This window comes from Artemia franciscana, chromosome 8 (assembly GCF_032884065.1).
Source record: "Artemia franciscana chromosome 8, ASM3288406v1, whole genome shotgun sequence".
Taxonomy (NCBI): Eukaryota; Metazoa; Arthropoda; class Branchiopoda; order Anostraca; family Artemiidae; genus Artemia; species Artemia franciscana.
The window spans coordinates 964,375-985,836 of record NC_088870.1 but is presented as its reverse complement, the minus strand read 5'-3'; the positions used below and the strand labels follow the sequence as shown (position 1 = coordinate 985,836).

The 21,462-nt window shown below is 36.9% G+C and overlaps 1 protein-coding gene across 1 annotated transcript in view; it reads left to right on the top strand.

The window, feature by feature from the left end:
* The window catches only part of LOC136029865 (U6 snRNA-associated Sm-like protein LSm4), a 43,133-nt gene extending 31,844 nt beyond the window's left edge, over positions 1 to 11,289 (top strand). Inside the window, exon 5 of the mRNA XM_065708327.1 lies at positions 11,136 to 11,289. Coding sequence (XP_065564399.1) covers positions 11,136 to 11,218 — 83 coding nt within the window. The 3' untranslated portion in view covers positions 11,219 to 11,289. The remainder of the gene's footprint in view (positions 1 to 11,135) is intronic.
* The last annotated feature ends 10,173 nt before the right edge of the window (positions 11,290 to 21,462 follow it).

Genomic DNA, 21,462 nt, shown 5'->3' with positions numbered 1-21,462 from the left:
GTACCTTACGAATTACCTTACGTAACGAACTTCTATATTTGTATATTTACATTACGTATATGAGGGGGTTTGCTCCCTCGTCAGTAACTCACTCTTTTCATTAAAGCTTGAATTTTGTCCCAAATCTTTAAGAATGTCCTCTGAATCACAAAGGCCGTAGAATAAATAGTTGAAATTACTAAAAATAATTTAGCGTAAAGAGCAAGGTAATGTGGAGGAGACGAACCCCCTTATATACGTAATATTTTATGTTCGTTTTAAGTTTTAATGCTGCTCATAACTTCCAGTTGAAAAAAGAAATTGTTTATTTTCTCATTTTTTTTTATAATGCTAGAAAATCCTGCACCCCCTTCATAGAAATTCTCTTCCCTTATGAAAAATTCCTTCAAGGAAAGATGCTCCCACGTAACCCCCTCCGCCGATCCACCCCCAGCCCAACGTGAAAAAGTCGTACACTTCATAATAACCATTACTATATGTAAACAGTGGTCAAAGTTTGTAACTTGCAGCCTCTCTCCCGGTGTCTGTGGGGGATTAAGTCGTCCCCAAAGACATAGTTATTAGGTTTAGTCGCCCCCTCCCTAGGGAGGGGGACTAGGTGCCCTCCAATTTTTTCGTCACTTAAAAAGGGCACTAGAACTTTTGATTCCCGTTAGAAAGAACCCTCTCGTGACGTTCTAGGACCACTGGGTCGATACGATCACCCCTGGGAAAAAAAACAAACAAACAAATAAACACGCATCCGTGATCTGTCTTCTGGCAAAAAATACAAAATTCCACATTTTTGTAGATAGGAACTTGAAACTTCCACAGTAAAGTTCTCTGATACGTTGAATCTGATGGTGTGATTTTCGTTAAGATTCTTTGACTCTTAGGGGGTATTTCCCCCTATTTTCTAAAATAAGGCAAATTTTCTCAGGTTCGTAACTTTTTATGGGTAAGGCTAGATTTGATGAAACTTACATATTTAAAATTAGCATTAAAATGCCATTTTGTTGATGTAACTATTGGTATCAAAATTCCGTTTTTTAGAGTTTCGTTTACTATTGAGCCGGGGTGCTCCTTACTACAGTTCGTTACCACGAACTGTTTGAAACACAGCACAATGAATTGAAGAGAAGAGAAAACAATTTGTAAGAAAAAGTTTGAATATTAGGTAAAACCTTCGTTTGGAAAGGTTGGCCTGAAAAATCAAATACTTGAGTCATAATATGTAAAAAAAAATTATTAAACTAGTGGAATTTATAAGGATATTGAAAAAGTCGATAAAAGCACAGGGAGGGAGTAAATAGGGGAAGTGATGTAGATAGCAAAGAAAAGGGAAAACTATTGGGATGGTTAATAATTTTTAAAGTAATGTAGAGGACATTTTTTTTTAAATCTTGAAGTAAAGCAGCTAACTAAGCATTCGAGGTGCAGCCTGAGCAACAGGATGGGGTGAGTAGAATAGGATGGGACGTGTTTTGGGGAAAATGTACTCCCAAGGGTTTAATACTGATTTTTTTTTTAAACAGAGGCACTACGACCTACGTCTTATTCAATTAAGCCCTTCTAAGCAGAGACTTTGGGGCTTTATCCTCTTGAAAAATAATTTACTGGGCTCTATTTTGGATGAATTCAATTTCGTTCCTGCAGGGGAGAATAGCAAGGGGGTCAAGGGAGGAATAGCAGGGGGTTTCCCTGTTATTCCTCCTTGAAATACCAGGACACCAAACAGGACAAGCATATTCGAGCAGAGAGCTAACAAAGCCGGTTGAAATCCTTTTAGAATGAGAAGGAGGGACACTAAATCTGTTACGGAGTTTAAGGAATCGATTGAAATATCAACTTTATGAATGATATTTTTACATGGATATTCGACTTGAACTTGAAATCAATCGCGACGCCAATTAATTTCAAGGAAGGCGCAGAAATTTCTGGAGTTGGAGTCCGGAAGAAAAGAGTTGAACTTTGACTCTCATGTCCAAGTCCAAGGCATCATGTGCGAATTCGTATATAGAATTTTCATAGGATTGCTTGTAAAGTTTATATGGTGATTTTTAAGACCATTAGGCCATAGAAAAAATTTCAGCTGTAGTGAAATCCCTCAGTGAGGGTGTCAGTCATAAATGGAAGAAAGGAGGTGACCTAGGAGAGTCCCTTGGGGCACTCTCCATTTTGGAAAGGGAGAAGAGTAGACTAATAATGGAATGTTTGACTACTCGCGATCACAGCCAGTATTGAATTCAGGGACAAAGTTCTTGAATTCAGCTTGACAAGGTCAAATGCTTTTTAGCCATCGACTGGAATCAACTTAGCCAAGCACTCCAATTTTTTCCGATGGAGTTATAGATGGACAAGGTAGTGGGAAATTGAAGTGGTTTTTATACAGAATCAAAAACAGAACTGCTCGCCATACAAAACCAGTTCCTGGCTGGTGGGCTTAAAAGCGTCATAATTAATTCACCTATTGTCCACTAAACATATTCTCTCTCATTAACTACCTTGTCGCTTTATTTCTAGAATGTTAATCTCGCAATCAAATTTCTATCATTGTCATGATAGAAAACATGATACAAATAGAAAAGTATGCTTAGAAGCTTTCAAGAGAAAAAGTTATTTTAAAGGATGATAGACGAAAAACAACCAGTTTTTTTTTCATTTTGTTTCTTTATTTATGCAATTAGAGTAAAGGAAAAACTCTTATATTCCTAACCTGGTTGGTTATTGGCTCTTACATTGTAACAGAGAACGGCTAAGCAAGCTCAAGGATGTTTGAGTTCTATTCCTTTCGATTTTTTTTTTTGGAAACTTCTTTTTGTGGTAATCCTGGTTTTCAATTTCACCATTTCAACGACGCTACGAAGGTTTCTTTGAAAATGGTTAGATAAGGCCAAACTACCGGACTGTCCTTTAGTTCTTAGAAGCTGCTCCTGAAATACTTCACCATAGTTCGGCAAAAATGGAATCCAGGTATACTCTCTGGACGCAAGGATTATTTTATCCATATACCTAAATTATTTTGGGTTTTGAAAGTGCAGTATATCTAATAACTCAGCGAAGGTGTTCGTAAAATAAAATTGATTAAAGAAGAAAAATCAAATTATATTTCAGATGCAACCTAAGACAAAACCTCTTTGAAAACCATTTGAGTTGGTAAAATTACCCGATTTTTAAATCGATAAAATCACCCAAGAACCTGAACACAGAATTCAGGCTCTCTAAGGGGTAATTTTGTAAATTTTGAATATAAAAGAAAAACCTGGGCAAGGAGCAATGAAAAAAAAATTGTTGCCAGGACCAACTAGACAAAATATTGACGTACTAGCCAAAGAGCCTACCGGACAATACGCATGAAAAAGAAAAAACATCTTAGTTTAGAATTGTTTCTGAGGATCAGTGAAAAATGCCTCTCCCTCCCCAATACAAAATTCAAAGTCTTCTGACAACGGTTATCCCCACCTTCAACAAAACTGACCCTGAAAGTTTTAACTCGATCTATAACTTTGGAAATGACTATGTACCAAGATAAATGATCCCCACCTTCCCTTTAATTGAATTCTCTATCTATCCCCACGTGTAAAATGGTCTAATATCGATGTTTTTCTCTGCAAATACAGTTTTAAAAGAAAAGCAATTAATATTTTTTGAAATACCAGCGCCAGTGCCCGAAGAAATGATCTGGGAGTCTAGTGTTAGGTTTCTATTTGGCAGAAGCTTGTTACTACTGTAAAAAGTCGGTTGATTCGTAAGCAGACGTTTATTCAATACTTGTAGAACCCAGGTCAACTGGAATAGAAAAGGCAAGTCAGACTGTTACATCCTTCCTCTTTTCCAAACTAGTGAGCTGGTACAAAAACCATACTATTACCAACAAATAACACTATTCCATAATCAATCCACCCCACTTTAATCGGGCATGCATCACCATACCAATTCCTTCGATTAGTGGTCTTCACTCTTAGAATACGAAAAGGCGCTTGGCTCACTTCTCTAACACTTTTCGTTCTCTCATACATGCTTCATAATACGATAAGGCACTTGGATCACTTCTCTAATTCACCTCTACGATTAGCGGTCTTAACTCTTAGAATACGAGAAGGCGCTTGGCTCACTTCTCTAACACTTTTCGTACTCTCATACATACTTCATATACGATAAGGCACTTGGATCACTTCTCTAGTTCACCTCTACTACACTCACTCTAAGGTTTCTTTACATTTACAGGTTAAGTTTCTTTACAGGCTTTACGCATCGACCTGAACGGGTTGAATACGGAGCACCCTGTAGATCCGCGTGGGTCGTGCGACTTGTGCTTGGTACAGGTATTGGCGTATGGAATGCTGGACTAAGATCATGGGAAGCCGGCCGTGAGTTTAGATCAGACGTTTTAGGTGGAGGGGTGAGAGCAGCAAACGCAGTTATGGGTGACGAGGTAAGAGCTTCGGCATGTGGGTTTCCCATAGATTCACCGTGTGGGGTTTCCAGGGCTTCAGCAGCATCAGGTGACCTGTTTGAATGGCAGAGCACCTTTATGTGACGCCCGTTTCGCCGATAGGTTCCTCCTTCGTTCGTCTCGATTATGTATGATCTGGGATGCTTGTCTGCTCTCGCGATTGTGCCAGACTGCCATGTCTTACCCTGGATTTGGGCTTGAATTGGTTGGTCGTCTTGCAGGGGTTTTAGTTCTTTTGACTGCCTGTCGTGGTATTTCCTTTGGCGTGATTGTTGCTTTTTTTGGTTCTGCACGAACTCGCCATGATGAACGATTTTTGGGGAGAGTAGTTCTCCAGTGCAAGGAACTATCGATCTCAAGTTTCTGCTCATCTGCATCTGGGCTGGGGATGCCAGTCCATCGACCGGTGTGTTCCTGTATTCGAGCATAGCCAACTCGAAATCGTCTCCTGTGAGATCAGTCTTAGTAAGGATATCCTTGGCTGTTTGTACTGTCCTTTCCGCAAGTCCGTTTGACTGCGGAAAGTTTGGCGATGAAGTCTTGTGAGCTATTTCCAAGTCTTTTATGAACTTCTGAAATAGAGTTGATGTGAATTGCGGACGATTATCGGAGACGAGGACGCTAGGGATTCCATACCGCGCAAATTGTTTTTTCAAACATGATACGATTTGATGGGCGTATGCATTGCTACCGACTCTATCAACCTCGAAAAACCGGCTGTAATAGTTGGTGTTGATGAGGTAATATTCTCCACTCTTGTAGAACAGATCACAACCGATCTTCTCCCAAGGTACGCGAGGGATATCATGAGGTAACAACGGCTCCTTTTGATTCGAGTTTTGATATTTGGTACACGCATAGCAGTGTCTGATATGTTCTTCAGCATCCTTTGTCATACCTAGCCAGAACACAATAGAGCTCGTTGCTTAGTCTTTTCAATTCCCAGGTGTGATGAATGGATGCGGTCTAGGATGTTCTTGCGGGAATTTTTTGGAATGACCAAACGATCGCCTTTCAATGTGATCTGGTCTATGACTGTTAACTCGTGTCTGACGTTCCAAAATGGGAGTATGTTTGTGGGGACGGACCTTTTAGATTCGGGCCAGCCACTTTGGATAGTCTTAGTGAGCTCAACCAATTGATGATCTGCTGCTGTCTCTTCTTTTAGCTTTTTAAGCCTGTCCGGGCTTACTGGGAGAAGCGTCATCACAGATTGCACGTACGATTCGATCTCCATTTGCGTTTCTGTATCCTCTTCAGGGAGATATAAGCGGGATAGGGCGTCGGCAACAGGAATTTCTTTACCGGGGCGAAATATCTCTGTAAAATCATATGGCTGGATTTTCAGTAACATCCGCTGCAGCCTAGGTGACGACTTCGAAATTGGGCGGTTTAGGACGACTTGCAGAGGTTTGTGGTCGGACACAACGATGAATTTCTGACCATACAGGTACTGATGATAATGCAGGCAGCCGAAGAGGGTAGCGTATAATTCTTTTTCTATCTGTGAATAATTCTGCTCGGTGCGATTAAGCGATCTCGATGCGAAGGATACAGTTTTTCCATTCTGAAGAATGGTAGCCCCAAGGACGAACTTCGAAGCATCGACTTGGAGCTCGATGTTTTCTGATGTTGGATCAAGGAATGATAATGATTCACAAATCGATTTTTTGATGTTTGTGAATGCCGAGTTGTGCTCTTCTTCCCACTTGAACTCTCGCTGGTTTGCCAGTTCGCGAAGTGGTTGGTTCAGTGAGGAAAGATTGGGTATATACCTTGCCAGATAGTTCATCATTCCCAAGACGGTCTGAAGTTCATCTTTAGTCGATGGGATGCGCATTTCCTTTAGTGCTCGAACCTTCCGTTGATCTGGATGGATGCCAGCTTCCGATATTATGTGTCCAAAGTACGGGGTGCTATCACTTTTGAACACGCATTTTTGAAGGTTGAGCTTCACGCATTTCTCGCGGGCTCTTATAAGCGCGCTGCGCACATTAGAATCGTGCTCTTCATCGGTTCGGCCGGATATGATGATGTCATCCACTATGACTGAAAAACCTTTGATACCTTCAAAGGCCTCCTCCATGCGGCGCTGGAATTCGTCTTGCGCCGAGATTAGGCCGAACGGCATCCGTTTGAACTTGTATCGGCCATATGGTGTGTTGAACGTTGTTAATTCGGACGACTCCTCGTCAAGTTCAAGCGACCAATATCCATGGCGAGCGTCAAGTTTTGTGAAGTACTTAGCGCCGGCATGTTTCAAAACAGCTTCGTCGAATGTAGGCATTGGATGATGGAGTCGTTTGATGGCCATATTCAAGTCGTGGGGGTCGATGCAGACCCGAAGACTCTTGTCAGGCTTTTAAATTACAACTGCAGCGTTGACCCAATCTGTGGGGTGGGAGACTTTTTCTATGACCCCAAGGCTTTCCATTCTATCGAGTTCCTTCTTAAAGCTGTCTTGGAGGGATATCGGGACGCGTCTAGCTGGTACTGCTTTTGGTTCAGCTCCTTCTTTCAGCGTAATGTGGCACTTTCCTTCGAGCTGACCAATACCTTGGAAGAGGTCTTGGAATTCTTCGACAAATGGAGTTGATTTCTGGACCTTTAAGCTCTCGACTGTGAGGACCAGCTTGACTAAGTTGAGTTTCCTGCTAGTATCGAAGCCAAGGATTGGTATGGGGGCATCTTTTACATTGAAGAAGGGCTGAGTTTCACTGCTGCCGTTTGTGTATGTACATGTCAGGTTGCAGACTCCAAGCGTATGTATTTTCTGGCCGCCGAAACTAGTAAGAATCTGTAGCGTTTCACGTACTACAGGCTTTGGCTTGAGGGTCTTGAAATTCCTTTCTGGAATGATGTTTGCTTGGGCGCCAGTGTCGATTTTGAAAGTGATTCTGGCTTGTCCATTCACCATAAGCTTCACACAGGGTTGGTCCTCACCTTTGTCCATGTTAACAGAATCAATAATGTTCACTGTATCGATCATCGTCTTTATTTCGACATGCTTCCTGGTTTATGAGGTTTACTGTTTTTCTGTTGCTTTTGCAAACTTTCGCAAAATGATTTAGCTTGTCGCAATTGCTACATGCTTTTCCTTTGGCAGGGCGTTTGTGCAGGGGGGAGTACTCTTTGCCACAGAAATAATATTGTTTATAAGCTTGTGCACTCTGGTTCGTCTTCTTGCCTTTTCGAATGAAGTCAACTTCTTGTTTAATGTATGCATCCTGGCCTCCGTGGGTGCTGCTCGAGCCAGGTTGCGACATTGTTCTAAGTCGCACCTTGGTTTCTACATGTGCCCTCGATATAGTAACTGCTTGTGACAGGGTCAGATTTGAACCTGCCTGTAGGAGCTTCTCTCTGACTCTCGCTGAGGAGATACCACATACAAGTCTGTCTCTTATCATTTCCTTTTTCAAGTCTCTTGTGGAGTATTCACATTCCCGAGCCAATAACTTTAATTCTGTGATGTACTGATCGATTGTTTCACCATCACGTTGGTCTCTTTTGTGAAAGAGGTATCTTGAGAACACCGTGTTTGACTGGGGGCTGAAATATTCACTGAATTTGGATATGTATGCTCCAATTTTGTCTGTTTCTTCAGCAGATATTGTAAATGTACTGAAAATGTCTCTCCCTTTTTCTCCTAGCCAGATCAGCAAGAACGCACACTGGATTTTTTTTAGTCTTTCCACTAAGGGGTCCTTGGAACATGAGGGTTGCATGTGTTTGGAATGTCGACCATGCCTCTTTGAGGTTGTCGCTTGACCAGTCCATTGTGGGGTATGGTACGTTGGCTTCGGTGACTTTTAGAGGGGCTCTGACACCATGTAAAAAGTCGGTTGATTCGTAAGCAGACCTTTATTCAATACTTGTAGAACCCAGGTCAACTGGAATAGAAAAGGTAAGTCAGAATGTTACACTACCATCTATTATCATTTAATCATAGATGACAGTGTAATTTCTCAAATAGAAACAATTGGATTCCTGTACCAACAGGAGTCTAGAACCGAAAAGTCATATGCTTATGAAATATACCCAAGAAAAATGATCATTGACGAATAAAAACTAAAGTGTAGCCTACGTTTATAGAGCTTCAATAATATAGTGGAAAAAGTCCAGAAAGGGATTTTCAAGACAGGACCTGAGTGGAACTGACTAGAATTGAATGTCATACTTTCGGTTAAATGTGTGTATGCTAAGTTGACATTTACCAGACCAATTTTTATTAGACCAATTTATTACACCAGCTTTTATGAGCTGGACGTGTAAGATATTCTGTTTACACCTTTTGTGTATTCACATGTACACATAAACGGGTTCCCCTAAACAGTTGCTCTTACTTACTCTACCAATTACATTTATTAAATCCCCCCCCCCCCAATTGTCCGTCCAGTAAATATACAGTAAAAGCAAATGAAAGCCAAATTGTCGTCTCAGTTTTTCCACTGATATGCACCCTAACCATGAGGAAATTGAGCTAGTAAAGAGGAAAACAACAGCCCACTGTAATAAGAAATTTCAAAACGCATAAAAAAATTAGTGGGAAAAATTTGTCTTTCAATGCTGATTCAAGGATGGTAACTTATTTCATTTCGTCTTAGGAGTAAAAGTTCATTGCGAAAATAAGTTAATGGGAATTTCTCGAAACTGCTTGAAAGCCTTAAAAAGTGGCTCCGGATCGAAATCAAAAGTGTATCAAATATGGGCGGAAATCTGCCTAAGACCGTAGGTCTTCAGTCCCCCATTTTAAAATCTGAGAAAATCATAGTTTAGCCTTGTTAGAACTAACTTGCCTTTTTTTCCTTTTTTTTTTCTCTGCCGCTGATGCCGCACTGGAAAATCGCAGAGAGCTGTGTAAGGTATTATTTGAAAGCTAATGCCCATATCCACGAGCTTCTGAGTAAATATATCTTGGTAAAACTAAAATAATATGCAATAGTTAACGAAAACTGTATTTTCAACTACAAGACGATAGAGAACTCAGGGTTGGTAGAGGATTATAAAACCAAATTTTACAGTTTATTCTGAATTACAGTGTATTTATTAATTAGTTTTGGTAGATGCTGCAAAACAGCAGTTAAAGTATTTATTATCATGTAAAAATTTCCGTACTTTGTTCATTGTGCTGTAAGAAAAGACTTTTTTTCTTTTTGAATTGGCTTTCCATTTCGGTCTAACTCTTTCTGATATCCATAATTTTCCATCTGTATTATATTGGTCTTTCGAAGACCGCAGACATTATGTTGGTATTTTCAAAGACCATACTGCATTTCTATGACGTACAAATAACAGTTCAAATAGAGACAAATCCTTTTATTAAACAGTGAAAAACAATAATAAAAAAATATATGCTGATGAAGGCCGCTGTGTATGTGATCGAATTATCCAGAATTATTTACCACTGTTTTTCACTGCTTAGTAAAAGGATTTATCCTGATGTTAACTGTTGTTTTTACGTAACGTATTATGTGTCTTAATCATTTTCTGCGTTAGTATAGCAAGAATTATCAAATTCCCAATCTTGAAGAGTTTCAGAAGTTCGACTTATTTAAAAGCATTTAACCTATCCTGAATGGGGCATTAACCAGATGATCAGGAATATCACAAGGAATGTTTAAGCTCCATTTCTGGAAATCTAATTTTTCTATAAAATGAAGTGCTCCCAAGGTGATTTTACTTGATTTCTTTCAATTTTTGGAATGAGAGAAAACAAAAATTGGAAAGAAATTTTGAAAACAAGCTGGAATTTTTGATTGGGTAAACGACAAAGTAGGTATGAAAAAACATTAACCAACAGATAAAAGAGATCTTTTGTCTTTGGTTTTATCATAATTGACTATCTGCAAATGTATATTTTAGTCATAAATTTGGCTGTAAATGTAGTTTCCCTCGTCAGACAATTTTTTTTTTACGGAAAACCAACGAATTAGACGAAAATTATAGGAAATTTTGACAGGTCATAGAGCTTGGAAGGGATGGATCAATAGTCTAGTTTGTCGGTGGTAGGGGTACTTTCAATGGTGAATCTGAGTTTGAACTTAAACCATTATTGCAAATAAGTACTTAGTTTTACGTTTTTGACAAGTTTATCTGTAATAAAAGCGGTATTTGGAGTGAATTGATGTATGAAGAAATTTTTTCTTATTTGGGATTGTGCCATTTGTACATATCCAATCATTTCTGCATCCTATGCTTTGCATAAGACCCCCTCCCCCCGAATACATTCCTAGTTTAGTTTCATTTTTGCTATAACAACATGTAAAATGCAACCATTACAGATTTTCGTATAGATTTTGTTTAATTTGTTTGCGCTTCAAACTGTAATAAATTTCCTTTAATACTCGTTTCTGTTCCATAAATTTGATCCAGAAAATTAGGTTAAATACTTTTCTTCTTAGAAAGAGTGCTTAAAGAGGCTTCCTCTATTTGGCCAGTCGGACGTTTTCTAAAGTAAAGTGATAATAACTGATGATTGGATACAGACGTTAAACGTCACATTTGGTAAAATAGCCAAGTCATATTATCTTTAACGTTGATATCAATTGAGCTAGCTTAGCGACTGAATTTAAAGTTTATTAGTATCCAAAAGATTAGGCACCGTCTGATTAAACGAGTCAATCAGACTTTGTATAATCTAGCTTTATCGGATTCCTTTCTTTTACTTTCAGTTTTGTTTATGATATACCCTTTTTTCAAGGTGGCTTTGGAGCTCGAGGCGGAGGACATATGGGAGGACGTGGAGGCGGTCCTGGACGAGGTGCTGGAAGAGGTGGACATTAAGAGTGATCATGCTAAGCTTCAAGATTTATATTATACTTTGTCTTTAAATACACAAGCTTTTATAAATTTTATATTGGAATGTGTATGCTTCCCTGAAAACGACTGAATCATGTCGCATTTCCATAGAAAATTATTGAAAAAACAAATTAACCAAGAAGAAGATACTTTTGAAAATATTCTAAAGAATGTCCGTTCGTAAGTATATTGACAATAAATTATTGATAACCATATATTGTTTAAGCAGGTTTGAAATTTTAGAGATAAGTGTCTTTATTGTATTTTGAGAGAAAAAAAATTAAAGACAATCCATAAAAATGTAATATTAATTATTACAATTTCTGCAAAGTTCTTTTATATATATATATGTATATATATATATATATATATATATATATATATATATATATATATATATATATATATATATATATATATATATAATATATATATATATATATATATATATATATAATATATGTATGTTACTGGTTCAATTAGAACCAGGTTTGTTTTCCCGGAATAGGCTTGCAGAATAGAACTAGACCTCCGTTGCCTGTGCAACGGGAAGTGTTGCAGCAACTTTGCCCTGTTCCTTAGGGAACAGTTGCGGAGCAACACGTGCAACTGTGCCCTACGGGACACAGTTGCTATTTCCGGGAAATCTGAAAGAGATACGGAAATAACGTCTTATAGTTTTCTGCTTAACTTTTGATGGTCTAAACTAGGAAAATATAAAACAAACCAAATTCACCAAAAAATTTAAATTGCCCCGAGGGCATGACAAAACTTCCAAATAGAAAAACCCAAAGAAGGAATTTTATTTCGGAGAAACTATTGTAAGCTCCAGTTGTTAGGAGATCGAGACCTGTCGAACCGCGTTGGAAAAAAAATTCTAGCTGGTCCAGAACAGAAGTTACCTCTAGAACGTCGAAACTTCGGAAATTATTTCTTAGAGAACGAAGCAACTTGGTATATAGAACACTTCACTTCTTCTTGCATACTTTTCATAGCACTACTCGATAAAAATATAAGAAACATCAAATCGAAAATTTGAGAAAATTCCAAAAAAAATCGGAACGAGATGGACTTTTCCGGAATTATTTCCGGGAAATCTGTAAGAGCTACGGAATTTTGTGCTCCGGTTCTCGAAGACACAAATGAAAGTTCTACATGAGTTCAGCATAACTGTATTTCTAACAAGTTTATTTCCGAAGCTAGGGTCGTCTTAACTTGACGCCAAACATCGAACGCACAGTTTCTAAGAAAAAAACCGTTTTATTTTTTTTATGGAAAACTGTTAGAAATTTTAGGAACTTCTCTGGAACTTTTTTACTCTGTTTCACGTTTCCCTTCCCTCTGAAAAATCTCAAATTTTTAACTCTTACCACTTCGGAGCTACAGGTCGCTGATCACGGTGAAAAAAAAAAAAAAAAAAGTACGAAAGCAGTAGTGTTGCTCCGCAACACAATAAAGCAGTATGGTAACTGATAAAAAAAGAAAAAAAACTCAATCACATCTTTGAAAAATAAATCAACCATCGCCACCTAGAGCACAGAGAAAAATTGTAAATTAAATAAAAAAAAATGAGTTCTATTATTTTTTATAATTCCTTTTCTGCTCTTGCTTTATATTTGACCGAAAAAAAAATTACTCTAAAAATTACTAAAAATTAATGCTAGCCTAACCCTAAATAATAAATAATAAGCAGAAAACAATTGAAAGAAAAAATAAATATACCTTCTTTTTGAAGATTAAGGGTTGGATCCAGATTAACTTAGGTCTTTAATGGAAATCGAAATTCTGAAAAAAAATTTAATTAAGCTTCATTGGAGTTTTTCTCTTAGTTCTGCTCCATAATACTTTACTGTCATAACACTTTGCTATATATATATATATATATATATATATATATATATATATATATATATATATATATATATATATATATATATATATATATATATATATATATAAAGAGAGAGAAAGAGAGAGATCACCAGATAGTTAAACTAGTACATGAATAAAAAAGAAGCTCAAAATACAGAAAAATTTATTGAATTTAAATTTACATCAAGGAAAATGACTAAATGAATCTACATATTTCTAACCATTATTCTGTAAATTTTTCTACAACTGTTCGAAAGTCTGATTTCCTTGCGTCTTCAATTTCAGTCGACATATTTGCTAAACTATTCAATCTATCCTTATTCATTGTCGATATGAGATAGTTTATTATTAGTTTTAGCCTAAAAAATGAGCTCTCTTTCCAGAAGCAATCCATAGTGGAGTTGTTAAGAATAGTTCCCTATTGCGATTTTTTGTTTTCATTTTGATGGCAACGCAGGGCCCTTTCAAACGCGGGGTCCGATTGGGCCCAATCGTTCTTCATCTGGCCCTGCCAATATTAATCAAAACTTGAAAAACGGAATTTTGATAACAATAGATACCTAAAAAGAATTGACATTTCATGCTGATTCTAAATATATAAAATTTATTAAGTTTAATGTTACTAATCGAAAGCTACGAGCCTGAGAAAATCTGCCTGATTTTCAAAAAGGGTGGAAACACCCCTAAAAGGTCAAGCGATCCTAACAAAATCGTACGATCAGATTCAGCATATTCAGAGAACCTTACTGTTTAGGTTTCAACCTCCTTTCTACAAAAATCTGGAATTTCGTATTTTTTGGCAGAACAAAGATCAGGGATACGTGTTTATTTGTTTGTTTGTTTTTTCCCAGGGATGATTGTGTCGAACCAATGGTCGTAGAAAATTGGAAGTTAGCTCATTCGAACAAAATGAAAAGCTCTAGTGCCCTTTTTAGGCTACAAAAAAATTGGAGGGCAATTAGCCCTCTCCCACGTCTATTTTATCTCTAAACACATTTGATCAAAATTTTAAGATAGCCATTTGATTCAGCATAGTTGAAGGGTCCAATAATTATGATCTTGGTGATGACATGACCCTCCTTAGCCGTGGGGAAAGGGCTTTAAGTTTTGCAATTTCCTGTATTGTTCGCATGTAATATTTGTTATTATGAAATATACGAGACATTTTCGCGGTAATTTTCTACGGGCAGGGGGAGAGGGGATTTGTCGTGGAAATAAAAGTTTTTCCAGGAATTTTCCAGAAGAAATGTTACATGGGGAGGAGGAGGGAAGGGCATTTCTTAGCATGATTTAAAAACGGGTTAGAAGCTAAATAAAAGAGACAAGTTTTTTCAACTGAAAGTAAGGAGCAATATTAAAACTTAAAATGAACAGAAATTATTCTGTATACGAGGGAGCTGTCCTTTCCCCAAAATTCGCTCTCTACGCCAAAGTCTAATTTTTTATCCTGGTTCCTTGGTAAGGACTACTTAAACACAAGGATCATTGATTTCGAATGGGAAATATTTCGAAAGAACTTTCCAGCTTTAGCGTAAAGAGCAAGGGTCGAGAAAGGGACAGCCCCCTTCTTATACAGAATACTTTCGCTCGTTTTAAGTACTAATAGCACTCCTTACTTTTAGTTGGAGAAACTAGTTCCTTTTTTATTTAATTCGCGTTTAGAGTCGAACATTTAAATATAGTCAGACAGGACGTAGAAAAGCCAACAACAATAAAATGTAAAAAAAAACAACTTGCGACTTAATATAGGAAAACAGTTTGCTGAGGTGCATTCAAGGGCGGATCTGCAAGGAAAATGAAACTTTCAGGGATGAATCTACTGACTAAAGTATGCCCCAGGAAGATATTTTGAAGCAACTACCTCTGCTCCTTCTCCCTCTAGAGGGCCCTGACCTTTGATGACCTTTAAAAATATGTGTGTTATAAAGGTGAAACCTCGCGAAATAGATCTTCTGCTTAATTGAAGTACAACAAAATTGTTTTTAGGTTCATAACTTTGCTCAATCCCATTTTATAAGGTCTGCAAGGCGATGTATGTTCAATCACACTTCGATCCGCCTGATGTACATTACAGTTCTGATCCTTCCTTGAGAACAGTTTAGTAAATGGTTCCTGGCAATTACATCAAAAGTGTGAAATTCCCAGATACACCATTTAGGTGTAACAGAGACGTTGAAATGACTCTGAAAGAAGAAAAGGAGTCATCCAAACTTGTAAATACCATAAAACAGTTATAAAACATTAACATTAGTTTGAGAAGAATAGTTGAAGTAAAAACGGAAACGGTAAAGTGAAAAAGGGATGTAAAGTAAAAATGACGACGAAATGACTCTGAAAGAAGAAAAAGGAGTAATCTAAACTTATAAATACCATAAAACAGTTACAAAACATTAGCAATAGTTTGAGAAGAATAGTTGAAGTAAAAACGGAAACGATAAAGTAAAAATGACGACGGAATGACTCTGAAAGAAGAAAAAGGAGTAATCTAAACTTGTAAATACCATAAAACAGCTACAAAACATTAACAATAGTTAGAGGAGAATAGTTGAATTCAAAACGGGAACGGTAAAGTAAGTGTAAAGTGTCCTAAATAAAGAAAACTGCTTGAACACGTCACTGCTTGCACGGTAGTTCAACCCTAGCTCTGTTTTTTAAGAGACTTGAATTTAATATACTCTCGCCTCAATTATGATAGTGCTGTTGGGCAGTTTGTATATTATTTAGATGTATATATTTACTTGTTTCTTTACCTTATAAAAAATATCCCGTGTTTAATTATACTGTCAAGTTATTTGATTAATATTATGTGCTGGGGAATGAGGCTATTAAGAGCATCAAAAATGGGGCTTGAATTTCTCTTTCTAATCTTTGGGCTCTTACATAGAGCTTAGTGATGTTCTCAATGTCGGGGGTTTTCTTCATTTAAAAGTTGAATTATTAACTTTGTTTGTGACTTGTGCATGGAATCTTCAGTATGGGCTGATGGAAGGTAAATAGCCAAGCCAAAGGTCTGGATTCAGGTTCAAAATGTTTGTACGTATTCTATGTAATAATACATTTTCAGTTGTTTAAATATTTTTCATATTGAAATAATCTATTAAATTATAATTTTTCAAAAATGTATTATAATGAAAACTAGATCTACGTTGCATGGGGCAACGTGAGGTGTTGCGGCAACCTTTGCTCGGCTTCGCCGAGTAAAATGTTGCGAGAGCAACACTTTGGTTTTGTTTCCTCGCTGCGACTAAACGCTGAAGTTGTTAATCTGTAAGGATGCTAAAATACATACTAGGTACACCAACTCGCAAAAGTTGCAAACTCCTCATTGCTAAAGATGATTGTAGCCTTACAGCCGATTATTACTTACAAGTCCCCTACATGTCTTACCACTGGAACCAAATTGGTCTTACCATCAAATACAACGGAAACAAAAAATAGGTACACCAACTAGTAAGAGTTGCGAACCCCTCATTGCCGAGGATGATTATGAGCTAACAGCTGACTGTTGCTTACAACTCCCCTATATGTCTCACAATTGGTATCGGCCTATTTTTGGTTTCAGTGTGTACCTTACTACTGAAGTTGTCAACCCCTTTAAACTTTCAAACTGGTATATCTCATGAAGGAATTTTTGTACAAAAAAATGGATGGCATATCTTTGATCAGCTCATCAAAAGCTATCGACTGCCGTCGAAAAAAAAATCTATCTGTCTTAGTTCAAAAGTTGACTTTTTTGCCGTAGGCCAACTTTCTAACGTCATCACTTAGAAAGGAGCAAAGGATAAACTCTAATTTCTTTAGCAATGAGAGAACTTTTAAAGTTTAAGAGGCACATCTGATACCATTTCTCTACCGCAATCCCAAGTGCGAAAAACCGAATGATAAACTCAGCTGAAATCACGAACAGAAATGGGTAGAAACAATAGATGGCAGCACTTTCGGACCCGTGGGAAAATGCCGCTTTTTTGCTTCTCTAAATTTTTCTATTTATCACTCAAAGAAGATATATTGGCTGTGGGGCAGGGTAACTGTCGCATATATTTAACACTTATAGATTTTAGTCCATCTTCAATTTGAAACTGGTGCCTGCCTGCTTGCCTGCTAGAACGGAGCTTTCCACTCGAAAGCAGAAACATGGTTTGATGAAACGAAAGCTTGGCTGCATAACTTCAGATAGTCCTCTCTGACATAGGCTATACCACTCCTCTTCACTTCACACACTATAGGCTCTGGCTCAAGGACAAGCAAAAACCATCCTTTTTGGCCCCAGGCAAGAGTTCTACGAAGCTTTCCAAAATGTAAAGTCATATTCATCAATCCGGCCTAAGGTCCACACTTTCCGTAAAAACCGCAGAGGTTAGACCCTTACCACTTTCTAGGAATAAGCTGAAATCGGGGTGCTAGGAACAAAAAAAAAAAACCACGACAAAACCAAAGTGTTGCTCTCGCAACACAACTAGAGTTTTTTATATCACGCTGTTTGTCATAATAAATATAGATAAAATTGAACAGGAACTTTTTTATTAACGACAGTGAAAAGGGAGAAAATATAAAGCAAACATCTCCAACTTACATTGCAAATAAATTTTAAGCCACTTTTCTAAGCTGCTCGTATGAAACAAGATATTATATCAGTCACTAATTGCACATGTATATAAAAAAAAAAAAAAAAATGATTATTCCGTTAGGTAGCCGCAAACTATGGGATAAGCTGATTTTTCTATTTTGTGAACCAAGGTTGCGAATGATATAAAAAGCCTGAAAACCATCTCAAAATTTATTTATTTAATGAGTTTTAGCAATATTAAATCCATTTTTGCATATGTCAGTAAATGTAATGAAAAATTTCGAAGTTTGAAAATTAAGCATGGGAGAGATAATATTTCAAAACATATAAAAAATGCCTGGTCCAGCTGTGTTAAATATTTTTTTCAAAATTTTTTACTTGGGCTCAAACTGTTGTATTTGAAAAGATTTAATATTTTTTTTTTATAGTGGAAGTGATTCTAGGCTCGGGGGAATTGAGGGGCTCTGGCATCATCCTCATTTACGGTAATGAGATATTTTTGGGGTAATTACGGTACTTTTAAAGTTTAGCTTCATTGTTTGTTGTAATTTCTGTGCGTTTCTACTATTCGTTTCTTGTAATTCACGTCCGTTTTAGGTATCATCGTCATGCGAGCTAATTTTTGTTATTTTTACGTTGTAAGTTCACTCTGGAAAATCACTTTTTATATCTACTTTGTTGAAAATAAGATTGCTTTTCAAATCACGAACATGAAATATTAAACTGTCTTCTCTATAATTAAAATTTCAACCTGGTATCTTTACTACCTAATTGACATTCTGTTGAAACTACCAAAATTTAAAAAAATATGAAGTCCTCGCTTCAACCGAAAGAAATGAGATTCTATTTTTTCTATACAGGTATGTCCTTTTTTTTATTGCTCTTCTCTCGGCCAAAGCACAAAAGCTTTCTTTTAGACAGAAGGACATTTTTCTTCAACATGTTTCAAAAATTCTTATTGTAAAACATAATTGAAGTTTTTTTTTATTCATTTAAATAAAAAAACTAGTTTTTTTTAACTGAAAGTAAGGAGCGACATTAAAACTCAACACCCTGCTCTTTACGCTAAAGTTTCTTTCTCTTCTCTCAATTCTGCTTCATTAAACAGTAATTTTTCGTTTCATTTTCGTTAAGATTCTATGAATTTTAGGGGGCGTTTCCCCCTATTTTCCAAAATATGGCAAATTTTCTCAGGCTCGTAACTTTTGATGACAAAGACTAAATTTGATGAAATTTATATATTTAAAATCAGCATAAAAATCCAATTTTTTTTTATGTATCTATTAGTATCAAAATTCTGTTTTTTAGAGTTTCGTTTACTATTAAGCCGGGTCGATCCTTACTACAGTTCACTACCACGAACTGTTAGATGTTTGTCGTTTTTTCCTTCGTTTCAACAGATATATCATTAAGAAGATTTTTAAATTTCTCTTCTTGTTTTCACTTGGCATTCGAAAGCACGTTACTGCAATATAATTATTAAAACGAATAAGTAAGTCAAATAAGTCCCTAACTTTAAAAAAGTGTACATCATGTGTTGCTTCTGACTAAATTTTGCTGAGATTCAATTAACTCTTCTAGTTAATCCATTCCCTCCCCTAATAAGTTTGGATCGGGTCACGATCCCTAAGCGTATAACTACGAAATTATCTTTTACCTACCCCGGTTCTATTATGATCCGATAAACCCTTTGGGTAAATGTTCTGATGACAAAAAATAATGAGCCCTTTCCCCTTAGTAAATAAGTAAGTATAACGGCACTAGACCCTTAAGGTCTAAACTGGCGATGCTAATCTCTGTTTCGTGGCCCTTCAGCCAGGAAGTGCATTGGGGGGTTGGTAGACCAACCGTCATGTGCTTTTGCACACCCTTCCTGCTTACTTTCCCCAAATTTCTCTGGGTACCCATTTAGAGCTAAAAGACCTTTCCTCTTAACGAGGTTAAATCAAATAATTTCTATCCAGTTTTGTTGTGATTCGACCAGTTTATTCTGATAGATTTCGTGATTACAAGAACTATGTGACCCATCCTCACAACTCGATTAAACAGGGCCAGATTTAAAGCTTTGACGGTTCTAGGCCCGAATATTTTGTGCCTCTCTGTTTTTAGGAGATTTTCGGGGAAATTTCTAAAAATTCAGGGATAGTGGAAGCACTGAACAGAACCCAACTCATGAGCCAAAAATAATGGGAGAGAGAGGTGATTTAAAACTCTCAGCTACCATTCTTGAGAGACATCTGACAGTTTATAAGGGACCACGGAATTCCTGTGTTGTTTTAAAATCACTTTTCTGTGATTAGGCAGCACGGTGGTAAAGTGCACCTGGCACTTTGACGATAAATCTCATCAGTCCAGTTTTTGTTTAGAAAAAAATTACTCATTGATAATTTATTGCACTCCCTGGCATTATGCAACCCTAGACCCGGGCCTGGTTGGCGTATTGGTAAATCCTGCACATAAGTAAAAGCTCAAAAGACTCACAAAATTCAAAACTCAGATGGATCACAAAAAGGCTTAGTTAGGGCTCGTACTCTTAGTTCTGACCATTAACTGTTGATATCTGATTACCGATCGTTAGCTTAGACATACAGGGTGGGCTATCCTCGTATATAGGCTAGGTTTATTATATTTTTAAGTTTTTATATCGCTCTTTGCTTTTATTTGAATAAATCAATTTGTTTTTTATTTGTTTTGTCCGTTTCTAATATTGTATTGAGGGTTTAACTAGATATGAGAGGAGATAACACCTCGCTCTTTGCACTGAAGTTTAGCTTCTGAATAGCAATGTTTCAACCTGAAAATCCTCCCTAAAAAGGCCCATCTTTATTATATTCGTAATGCCAAAAATTGGCCTAGAATACCAAAACTGATTTTTCAGGTCTTGGTGTCTAAAAATTCGAATTGGAGAGCTATTTCTCTTAGGGGCTTCCCCTCCCTCCTGCCTTTGTGTGGGTAAGCATTTGAAAATGAGCCTGTATCTCAGACCAGAATTGATTTCTGCAATAAGAGGAGAGCTTTTCCCATCTTAGTAGCCATATTGCGTGCTTTGTTCGAACATAGTTTTCCAAATGAAGAGATGTTAGGCGACAAATCTTCCATATTGATCTGAAAGACCTCGAAAGTTGAAATAAAAATTTCTTGTATAATTTAAAAATTTTGCCATAAAATCTCCTTTGAGGCTTCAGGTACCCACATTTTACAGCAGCACCTTTTTCTTACTTAAAAAGGTCTAAAAAAATTTAATCTTCATTTGAATGAGGCCTCTCTGCGTATTCTACTACCTATTCCCCTGAGTAAAATACAGCAAAAGAATAAGTCAAACATATACTGGACCATCGTTCTAAAAAAAACATAATTTTGGGTTTTTCCATATAGTAACATGAAATTTTAAGTGTTGCATAGTTTTAAAAGCCTACATCATTTCTTGGTTAGGCCTGGGTATGATTTAGAAACGGTTAGGAATTAAATTAATAAATAAGTTTGGTAACATTCTAGTTTATTGACTTCTTGCTAAGTCAAAAAGGGTTTAGGTTAGGAAAATGAAACTTTCAGGGATGAATCTACAGACTAAAGTATGCCCCAGGAAGATATTTTGAAGCAACTATCTCCGCTCCTTCTCCCTCTAGAGGGCCCTGACCTTTGATGACCTTTAAAAATATATCTGTTATAAAGGTGAAACCTCGCGAAATAGATCTTCTGCTTAATTGAAGTACAACAAAATTGTTTTTAGGTTCATAACTTTGCTCAATTCCATTTTATAAGGTTCTAAAGATATGCAAATACATTTCCT